General features: G+C 37.5%; 1 protein-coding gene across 2 annotated transcripts in view; it reads left to right on the forward strand.

Annotated features, from left to right (window-relative positions):
* LOC136862709 (kinesin-like protein KIF3B) overlaps window positions 1-12289 on the forward strand; it is a 397790-nt gene that overhangs the window by 238005 nt on the left and 147496 nt on the right. For both annotated transcript variants that reach the window (XM_067138926.2, XM_067138927.2), the window contains exon 15: window positions 4877-5074. In XM_067138926.2, coding sequence (XP_066995027.2) covers window positions 4877-5074 — 198 coding nt within the window. The remainder of the gene's footprint in view (window positions 1-4876; window positions 5075-12289) is intronic.

A 12289-nucleotide genomic window follows, 5' to 3' on the forward strand; every position in this document is an offset into this window, starting at 1 on the left:
TCCTTATTGACAGATAGTCGCTCGCTACGCTTCTCGTCGTGGACATGTACGGCCTTCTTTAAATGCTCTAACCCATTTTCTTACCATTCTTTTGCTCATACTATGTTCTCTATACACATCACTAATCTGCCGATGAATTTCAACACTTATCATGCATTTTCCATTTAAAAATCGAATCGCTCTCGGCGGGACTGTTAATTGTCAGAGGCATTTTCAATACGCACAAACAAATGTAAATACAGGCGAATACTTCCGTAATGGCGTTTGTGGCTAGCGTACAGATGTACGTACTGAGCGCGCATGCTCTGAACGACGATTGAAGCACTGCGGCGGCCATATTTAAAAACGGTACTTGCTTTAAAAACATGCTTCATAGTTTTTTTTTTTTATTGTGCACAGGTTGGTAATGGAATCCATTTCACTTGATTACTGGGAATGATGTCATATCAGATTCCATCTCAGCCATTCAAAATGCTGCAGCATGCTTGAGCAATGAATAATGGCGTGTGATGAATTATATTAGGTTATTAAAATAAATGTACTTCTAGGGGATGGCAGGTGGGTCCCAGGCTGTCGCAGTGAATAAATCTCTCCTCTACAAGGTATTCCGCATAAGATTTGTAACATTTCAAATCCCTTATGATGCTGTAAAACTTACGCTGCACATGCTGAATTTCTACCAAACGATCCAACATGGATATGGAAACATAAGATACGATTTTTTCCGACATAAGCAGATTTTACGTTGTATATCTGCGGGTACAGTGAAAACTTGAAAACTCTATGAGAAGAGTATTAAAAGATGTGAATAACACGAGAGAACAAATATGAAAATATTATTCCGCCGGGGCTTATAAAATAAAAGTGTTAAAAACACCAAACAACAAATATGAAAACATTTGAACGGGTCCCATAACATGTCAAAGTATCATTGCAGATCACTCTTTCTGAACAAATGTTAGTAGAAGCCTTTTATTTCGAACTAGTGGGTTATTAAACATTATTTTTCTGGCCACACACTTACACAATGAATTGGAGGTTATACGCGGCCATGTGCGACTGCAACAGAATGACTTTGGCCGCCATTTTGAATCAAACAAAACTTCGAACTACCTTCGATTGGAGTGATAGTCGAAACTGGAAGATGCGAGTTTCAACTTTTTTGCTAGTTGCTTTACGTCGCACCGACACAGATAGGTCTTATGGCGATGATGGGAGAGGGAAGGAAGCGTCTGTGGCCTTAATTAAGGTACAGCCCCAGCATTTGCCTGGTGTGAAAATGGGAAACCACGGAAAACCATCTTCAGGACTGCCTACAGTAGGGTTCGAACCTACTATCTCCCGAATACTGGATACTGGCCGCACTTCAGCGACTGCAGCTAACGAGCTCAGTAGTTTCAACATTCATGCCAACTCAGCGCGCTTAAAGATGTGGATGCCAGTCTACTTGCTGACAGACTTTAACTTCGCCTTCATTAGTAAGAAATTTCATGACATTTTCCGTATCCATAATAAGGCTATCGCAAGATGTACACCACACTGGTCAACTTCACATGATTATGTTCCAGATGTAGGATATCGCGCAACAAATATTTGCTACCCTTCACTGTACAACTAAACACGAAATACATTTCTGACTTCTGAATGGAATGCAAAATACAAGCACAAACAGGTTCATTGTGTTATTCTGCAGCTTCACTGCTGACCGGCAAGCAAAACTGAGCCTTTTTGAGGCTAATGGCTTGCTCCCCAAAAGTGCAATTTGTCCTGTAAAGTTCAAGAATTCAAGGCATTTTCCCATTATCACACAACTGCAGCAAGGGCTCTTACCCAAATTGGAAATCACATACCTTCCATAAGGGATGGATGACAGATAACATTTTCAGGGCTAGGAAAAATGTAATTGTACTAAGCGGTAATAGCGAAAGTTCGTGACGTGATAAGTGAGATATTTTTTATATAGATTTAATAGATGAGAATCGGGACTTCGAATTTACGACGTACTAAGCGAGAAAACTTGTTAATGAGGAATGCACTATTAAGGTTTCTCTATTATTTTGAACACATTTTGTAAATTTATTTAATTAGTAGATACAGCCATTTTACACCAATAATAATAATAATAATAATAATAATAATAATAATAATAATAATAATAATAATAATAATAATTTTAAATAATTATAAAATATAACAAAGTTATAAACAACAATATTAAGTAACAATAAATTAACAATTTTAACAATAACGACAACGATAACTGGCAAGTGTCGATTACAGAAATTAGGAAGAAGAAAGATCGAGGGTTGAAGGTACGGAAGAAAGTGGAAACCTGGAGAGGACTTCAAAGGAAGCTTTTAATTTTTTGTTTGAAGGCTGCGAAAGGTGAATATGTCTATGTCGGGTAGCGAGTTACCAAGAGTAGGGAGACGGTGGAAGATAGAGCGTTGTTGTAAGGTTAGGTGCAGACGAGACACATGAGTGCGCCGGTTACGTGGAGGTCAGGGAGGAATGTGTATAGAGAAATACGCCGGAAGAGTATTACATTTGGTGTAGCCATTGATTATTTTGTGAAGGTAACCTAGATCGAAGAACTGTAAACGCCTTCTCAGGTCAAGTATACCCAGGTAGTTCATTATGTCAGGTGTAGTTTTGTTCTTAAAAACAGGATTGAGAGTCTTAACAATGAAAATGAAAAAGTTAAAAATACTATTTAGTTGAGATATGTTTGTGATAGCAGACGAAGACCAAATAGGGGAACAAAACTCAATAATGGGGAGAACATACGAGACAAAGTATAATTTTAAGGCGTTAATATCATTAACTTCAGTGAACCTGTAAAGAATGCCTAGGGTATTGCACTTACTTGAATTTCTGTTGTAATGAGTTCAAATTATTTTGTAAGTATCTGGTTTCATAATATTACCTTAGGACTATTTAAAATACTGTATTGCTCTTTTATTTAATTTTTATATATAATTACACATTTGTAAAATATTTCTGTAGGCTATTAAGATTATGTTCCTGTTTCTTGTCATGTAGGCCTATTTCTGTAAAATAATATTTATTCACTAACTTTGGAAAACTATAAAATTTCACACTTTGCTCAGTATTAAGGTTATTATTATTATTATTATCCTGGCTTTCATTTCGACTACTGTGTAATAGAATATCTCTACTAATATGATGTGTGTGCTTTAAAAATAAGGCATACGGAGCTTACTTTGCAAATATAGCACTACTATAATTACTTGGTTGTAGCTGTTAACCTATTTGTCAAATTCATAATTAATGTAGGTTTTGTACAGTGCAATTTAGTATTTATTAAAATATGTAAATCCCCAGTTACATACTTCTTGCGATTTACTGCTAAGATCCACTGTCTTTTCAAATCCATTTTTTGAGGTTGTGATGGAAAACTATAAAATTTTACACTTTGCTCTGTATTGCAGTATATATTATTGCAGCCAACAACACAGCACATAGTATTGCCAGAACATTTTGACATTTCAAAAATAGTAATCTGAAAATAACAATATAAAAGATTGAATAAATACATGTAAACACACGTACTTCAACTTCTTATGATCACCTGTTTATAAACCTGCTTATGAGTAGTTCTCATATCATCTACCCACAGCAGCACTTTGCTGTATACACAATGCCTATAAGTTAAATATAAAAAGATCAATGAATGTAAACTACATTCTTTTCAGTTTCTACTGTAAATGTTTGAAAATAATCTGAGCTAAACTGTTATAACAGTGAGTTTTTAAAGAGATCCCTGCATTTACTCGGTGCTTACGCCAGAATTGCCTCCATCCACTGGGTAAAGCAGCACTTAAATGTTCCCTGTTACTGAAGGGTTAAAATGATGTATACAGCCCAAGAGTTCTAAGACAAAAGTCACTTTTTTATTGGGTAACCTTGAGTAAGAGTATTACAAATGCATACACTGTCGCGGTGTGCCCTTAGTAGGTTATGTAACAGCACATCGATAATAGATGCACGCTAGAACTGAGCAGCGCAGTCACTCAACTGTATTTACGGAATGGAGAAGGCCCTTGGTTGAGCACTTCCTTACCCAGTCCTAACATCATTCATCTCCACCTAGCTGTAGGCCTACTATACACTTGTAGATTTCAATTTTTAATGAGTAATACTTGGAAATAAATAATTCTTACAGTGGGTACAATGTCCTAACTTTTGAACATTATTTTTTTTTAAACTATGGAACAACAGCCCCGAAGGGCCATGGCCTACCAAGTGACCGCTGCTCAGCCCGAAAGCCTGCAGATTATGAAGTGTTCTGTGGTCAGCGCAATGAATCCTCTCGACCGTTCTTGGCTTCCTACACCGGGGAACAATAGTGAAATTGATGATAGTACAAGAAGTCTCCTAAAGATGGCTGACTGTAGCCTCCAGGGAGATCTTTCACAAAAATTAACTGTAAATTCATTTACAATTGGTCAGACTTTGAGTTATTGTTGAGCAGGTAGCCCATGCTTCTAAAAAAAAAAGGGGGGGAAGTATGGTCAGATGCCTTCAGTCTGGCATAAATTTCCCTAACCAAACAATCTTTTGCTCATCTGAGACCTATGGTTTGCACTTTATGGATACTCAAGTCATAGAATGCTAGAAATATAAATTCGAATATGCAACAGGCTAAGTACTGTGAAAGGTCAAAGAGGAAATAATAGAATGAGACAAGGACAGATATACTTGTCAAATCACTGAACTATTTTCTATTCTTGATTCTGTATTGCTCATTTTTTGTACACTTCTGTCCTTTGTAGAAATTATTATTATTATTATTATTATTATTATTATTATTATTATTATTATTATATTACAAATGCTTTTATAAAATTTTTAGGACAAACTCCGTCTGATGAAAGAGCTTGAGGAAAAGAAAGAGCTTCTTGCTAAGGAGAAGTATGCCTCTGAAAAGCTGGAGATGAAGATTGCTGCCATGGAAAGTAAATTACTGTGTGGTGGTAAGAACATAATCGACCATACAAATGAGCAACAAAGAGCTCTGGAACAACGGAGTCAAGAAATAGCTGAACGCAAGGTAAGTTTTCAAGTTTTGTCATAATATATTAAAATTGTAGAAATAACTGCAGTATTAACGAAAATTGTTGGTTTGACTTCTCATTCATAACCTGGGACTTTCCACAAGTTTTCATATAAGATTTTGTAGTATGGATTATTTCAGCTAAATTTGCAATGGCTGAAGTGACCTTAATAGTCTGAATACTAAGGCCCTGATCAGTTCAGCTATAATTTTAATTTTCAGAGTTGATTCAAATTATCTTTGTAATATCCTACCTGTACACACAAAAATAGGTTTTCTATCCTCCATGCCTTGAACTTCATGACTTCAACTGAAATGTTGATGTGAGATGTGTAAATGTAACTTTTGCTCTGGAATAATGTCCAATTTTCCATTAAGCTTGCCAACCTTTGCACTTTTAATACCAATAACCAGCATAAGTAATAAATTTCATATTAATCCGTACTGAAGAGCAGCATAGTGTAAAACAAAAGCTAAAGGTTTCCACCTATTCAATACTGTTTGTTGTAACCTTAAAAAACCAATAACTAGCCTCTTTCTTTTTTTCATTTCTTTATTTGGCTTGATTTGCTTGGCGTAGTTAAAGCTATACAACAGAATATCTTGCCTAACTCTGCAACCTCAAATATTTTTGGAATGAAACAATGTGAAAAATCTAGTTGCACAGGAATGTACCCATGTCGGGCTCACACAGTGCGAAGGTATGCACAATGCAGAAAATTAAACAAACATCACTTTTAGCATAAAGTTACATTTTTTAATGGAACATGTATGTTTTATCTAGTGAGCTGAAAACGAGGTACAATTAGTGATAACAGACTTTATTTCGCTTTTCTAAACCTCATACTTCCTGAAATACAATACATAGGACACAGTTGATCTGGGTAGCGTTGAAGTACGTAGACCGTTTCTATGAGACTTGTGTAGATTTTGGCATGGTAAAAGGTAAAGGACAGCGTCGATCTGTGTAGCATTCAGCATGTTGCAGCTGTGGTTGCATTTCTGTGATATTTGCTGTAAATTAAAATGTCAATTTTTTTCTTCATTGCTGAAGACTGGCATATCTGCTAGGCAGAATCAAATGTAACAAAAAACACCAAAACAGGATTCAATATATTAGCACAGGAAGTAATATCTGGAATGCATGTGAAATCCATATAGTACTTGTTAGATATTATGTATTTATTCATTGCAAGCTAGTCATTTGTATTATCACCATGGACTGATTTAGTACCACAGACCACATTAGTTACAGATGGCCATACTACAATGTTTACAAGATGGCTACCAGACTGTTGTTTATTTTGAGCTCTCCTATTTAACAATCATCTTCAACATGTGTTCAACTAACGTAATGTATGAATTCATAAATTTAAGCAATATTTTTCAATAAGATTATAGCTATTTCTTAGGAAGGCTGCCAATGATCTTCTATCTTGTTAACAGTACATATTGTTTCACTGTTTGATACTGACAGCAGTACAGCAGATCAGATCAGGAGACACTAGTACACTGAGCACTAGAAGATGCTGTCCTGATACTGATTTGATTACTGCAGGCTTCAGGGAAATTGCAAGCAACCCTTCTTGATCTTGAACATCAAATGGGAAGACCGGGTCACCAGCCTCGCAGTTCTAGGGAAAGCACATGCTAAAAGCATTGAGGCTACCATCATAGGCCACCGTCTCAGATGGATAGGGCACGTCCATCACTTGAGTGAAACCAGGCTTCGCTGTCAATGTCTGTACGGTGAACTCTGTTCTGGCACAAGACCTCGTGGAGTCCCTTTAAGGCGTTTCAAGGATCAGCTAAAGCATATTATGAAAAGAACTAGAATTAACACTCAATCCTGGCATACGCTTGCTGAGATTCGTACACTTTGATGCCACATTGTTTCTACATCAATTTCGGTGTTTGAAGAGGAACGGTGATGATGTGAAGAGGATAAACGACAAGCACGGAAACTCCGTCAAGCTCTGTTCCGCCCACCCCCAACCATTTCACATGATCTGTGTGGGCGTATGTTTCATGCCAAGATGGGGCTAGTAAGTCATATGAAACATATCCACAAAGATTTGTGAGTGTGAAAATGTAAATCGTTAAATAATCGTTAAAATGGCGGCAGTGAAGAAGTGCATGTGAGAGAGCTCCGTAAACCACCTAGCAAATCAGCAAGTTTAACTGCAATTCGTGTGTACTAGGTCAAGTTTCATAACTAAATAACACTCAGTGGCTACATACATTCATTCACAATGTCTCTAAAGTCATTGAACAAGCGGATTTCTTCATTCGAAGAAAAGCTAAACGACATCCAAGCTCGCTTCGAGAAAGCAACGCGCGCCGCCAACAGCAGTGCTACCAACCCCGGCGATGTTTCCCTAGACGCACTCACCCTGGAGTTCCAGTCTTTCAGAGCTGCTGTCACCGAGGAGCTCAAGGAGGTGAAGTCCGAACTTACCCAAATGCACAACCAGATCTCCAAACAGGACGACCTAATCGACGAAGCAGAGCAGTACAGCAGGAGAAACTGCCTATTACTCCACGGGGTGGCAGAAGCTCCGAACGAGGACGTCTATGACAAGGTGTTCGGTGTTGTGAAATCCCACCTAGGAATAGACTTGTCATTGGACAATTTAGATCTCTGTCACAGGATTGGGAAACCAAGGAGAACAACTGCTGAGGTAGTGACGGGGGGGAAGAGGCCCATCATAATAAAGTTCACGCGATATCACGAACGTGACCGTATCTGGCGTGCAAAGAAATCGCTGAAGGGATCGGGTATGCTGATAACAGAATCGCTGACAGCAACGAGAAAGGACATACTAAACGCCGCGCGTGACCACTTCGGTCAGAAATCTGTATGGACTAAGGATGGACGTATCATTATTCTAAGCTCTGATGGGAAGAAAATTCAAGTGACCACACGAGCTGACCTTAACAATGTTATTCAAGCAGCTAGGGGGTGAAACAGTGTGAAGTAACGACAATGTGGATTAGTTTAAGTTTGTATTATAGTGTTTTATTATTGAGTGTGAATGTGATTGAGTGCATGAAAAGCCGGCGCGATATCAGAGGAAATACGCAGGTAAGAAGCATGTATTCTTCTTGGTATTCTGTTTTGTGTGATGAATACTGTTATAACCACTGCCAGCTGTGGACCTGACTGTCCCGCTACCCCTAACCTCTCCTATCCGAGAACGGAGACACCCCGCTGCCAAGGCTCATTAGCGAAAGTATTTCAGGCCAACGCACGTTCATTGAACTGCATTCATTTATTTTCTCAATCCCTACCTGCTCACCATGAGGAGCTAACAACTCTCCTTGAAAACAGTAATGTACACGTAGCTTGTATCAGTGAGAGTTGGTTACGCGCAACTATCCCTAGTACTATGGTACACATAACGGGCTATAATATTTACAGGCATGACCGAATAGATAAAAGAGGTGGAGGAGTAGCCTTGTACTGTAGAGATGATATTAAATGTAAAATCGTATGCACATCTGCCCACTGTCCTGACCCGAGACCTGAGTTCATTTTTGCCGAGATAACTGTGACAACAGTTTAAGCCCTAATAGGAGTTGTTTATCGGCCACCACGGGTAGGTCACCTCTCAGACATTGAAGACATCCTGCAGAGACTATCACCTGCTTATGAACATATTTTAATATTTGGAGACTTCAATACTAATTTACTGGAACAGACTGGAGATACAAAGCAACTCTTAAGTATTTTCCAGACGTGTGACATGACAATACTTCCACTAAAACCGACAAATCATACCTCATCTTCACATACACTAATTGACTTAATGGTCACTAACAACCCACAGAAAATAGTATCACATGGACAAATTCCTACCCCTAGTATATCGACACATGACTTAATATACTTATCTTACTCGCTCAAAGTACCGAAGTATAAGTCCAGATACATCACATTCAGGGACATTAAACATATAAACTTAGATCATCTGAGAGTTGACGCCTTGAATAGACCTTGGGATGACGTAAAAAATATAAACGGTATCGATAAGAAAGTTGAAACTTTAAGTTCACTTATACTTGGTCTCCTTGATAAACATGCACCTAAGCGTACGGCCAAAGTCTCCCGACCTCCTTCTCCATGGCTGACCGATGACATTAAACAAATGATGTCTCACCGTGACGCGTTACACCGGCTCTACAGACGCACACACTCTTCCAGTGCGCTTGAACAGTATCGACAACTTCAGAATAGAATTAAAGTAATAATTCGAAATAAGAAATTTTCTTTTTACAATCACCTGGCTGGAAATTTAAACGTGTCAAACACTTGGAAACAACTTCGTTCCATTGGAATTGGGAAAGCTTTGCCCCAGCCATGTAATCCAGACATCTCTCTGGAGAGATTGAATGCTCATTTTTCTGAAGTAAAAATTAAACCAGAAATACGCACAATATCACAGACTATAAAATCTCTTCTGAACCAGCCACCACCAAATAGGCCATTCTTTGAATTTCGCGAAGTCGCAGAGATTGACGTGAAACGCGAGGTATTATCAATTACATCATCTGCTGTAGGACCTGATGAAATACCCATACTCATAATACAACACATCATTGACATTATTCTTCCTGCCATTACTCATATATACAACACGTGCCTCACAAGTGGCAACTTTCCAAAAATGTGGAAAAATGCCATTATAAATCCTGTTCCCAAAACTTCCTCACCTGTACTTATAACAGATTATCGACCTGTTTGCATACTTTCATCTCTCTCCAAGCCTCTTGAACGCATAGTACACTTACAATTAACCGACTATTTAAATAAATACAAACTACTTGACCCTTTACAATCGGGTTTCAAAAAGGGACACAGTACGGCCACTGCCCTGCTGAAAGTTACAGACGACATGAGACGCGCTATGGACGAAAGGCAGGTGACGTTACTTACACTTCTTGATTTTAGCAGCGCTTTTGACACAGTAAATATAGACGTACTGGTTGCTAAATTGAAATCGCTTCACCTTGGACAGACAGCCCTAGAATTCTTTCATATCTTACGGAACGAAAACAACGCGTAATTATTCAGAATAGGTCATCCGAATGGGTAATGAAATTTTCAGGAGTACCACAAGGCTCTGTACCTGGACCACTTCTCTTTGTTATCTATATTAACGATATATCGACACGGCTAAGACACTGTAAATACCACTTGTATGCTGACGATCTGCAGATCTATTACCATTCCAAAATTTCAGACATCAATCAAGCAATAGGTTATATGAACTCTGACTTATATAATATCTGTGCATACGCTCATGAAAACTGTATTTTAATTAATCCATCAAAATCTAAAGCTATTATTGTTGGGCAAACGAAACAAATCAGTGCGGCAAAAAACAAAAACATTCCTCCACTAACTTTATCTGGTAAAATTATTCCGTACGAAAACTTGGTAAGAAATCTTGGGGTAATTATAAACGAGAATCTTAACTGGGGAGAGCACATTACAAATATCTGTAGAAAAGTGTACGCGTCCCTTCACCCACTAAAATATCGTCAAAATATGCTGCCACTAAACATGAGAATTAGGCTTATAGATACTCTTATCCTCCCTATATTTTCCTACTGTGACGTAGTACTAATTGATACCACAAGAGAACAACTAAACCGATTACAACGTGCTATGAATTCGTGTATTAGATTTATCTTTTGCTTACGCTATGATGTTCATGTTACCCCTTATTATCGACAACTTTCCCTTCTAAAATTTGAACAATATAGAAACCTCCACGTGGCAGTATTAATCTTTCGAGTATTAAAAGAGAATATCCCATACTACTTATCTTCACAACTCAATTTCCTATCCTCTTTCCACCAGCATAATACACGCTCTGGCAGTACACTTGCTATCCCTCTCGGCAGGTCAGCAGCATTCAGCTGTTCCTTTGTTGCAAATGGAGCTAGAATATGGAATTCTCTCCCCCACAACATTAGAGCCATACAATCCTTAAATTCCTTCAAGTTGTCTTGCCGTGAGCATCTCCTCGATATGTGCCGCCAGGCTGAATGAATCTGGCAGAGTGAATGTGTGTATGAATGTACGTTTACTGTGCTTAGGGTATTTAGTGTCAATCAACTTTTAATTTGTAACGATAGTTTAAGACATGACTAAGAATATTTATAGAGTTTATGTTATTATGTTTCATATTTTGTTTCTAGTTTGTAATGGTAGTTTTAAGATAAGATTATGAATATTGCTCTCAGATGTACTATGTTAATGAAGTGTGGTTAAGTGTAAGAGAGGACCATGAGTCCTAACTTCGCCACTACAAATAAAGGCAAATATTATAATAATAATAATAATAATAATAATAATAATAATAATAATAATAATAATAATAATAATAATAATAATAATAAATTTATGAAGAATATGTTTAATCGGATGCGAGTTGCAAAGTTTATATCTTTGATTTCTTCAGTAATGAACTACATTTGGTTGTACTGAATATTCTTGGCTTGCAGCTCACACAATTTTTTTAAAATTTATTTTTAATGAATTCCAAAACATCTAGCTTGAACTCTGCAGTGAAACTCTTGTGATTATCATTTTACTGGTAACATTGCCAAGTACCTTTCTGAAAGAATGTTTCTTGAGGATCCACCTTTTCAGTACATTGTTTTTTTATTAATTTACATATATAAGTTAACATCATTACTCTGTCTTAAGCGGGACATGTTTCGCCTATTAGGCGGACCCTCAAGAAACTACCTTTCAGAAAGGTATATGTTGCTCAATATGGACCTAACGATGAGATTCATAACTTGTAACACTGACAAATACGATAAAATAAAGAAATGTTTTGACCACAGGACTTTACCAGTAAGAAAAGAGCAGGTAGAAAGCAGAAAGGTTGAAGCTGCTACTGTGTGAAGGTCAAATTCCCATCCACTCCCTGCTAATGACATTCGTTTACTAACACCTGAAAAGGGAAAATTTGTCCTTAGCCTGCAAGTATGTACAGCAACAACAAAATTCCAAAGAAATGTTTTTCTCGGAATTACTGTCTGTCCAATTTACTGGTCTAACATTCACACACACGTATATATTTATATTTCTAAAAATTTTCCCCAAAACTTGGAGGGTCTTACAATTGAGTGGTTCTTAATTTAGAGCAAATATGGTAAAAACTGTAAATATAAATACGTATGGGTTTTCCGTGG

The sequence above is a fragment of the Anabrus simplex genome, chromosome 2, assembly GCF_040414725.1.
Source record: "Anabrus simplex isolate iqAnaSimp1 chromosome 2, ASM4041472v1, whole genome shotgun sequence".
In the NCBI taxonomy this organism is placed as follows: Eukaryota; Metazoa; Arthropoda; class Insecta; order Orthoptera; family Tettigoniidae; genus Anabrus; species Anabrus simplex.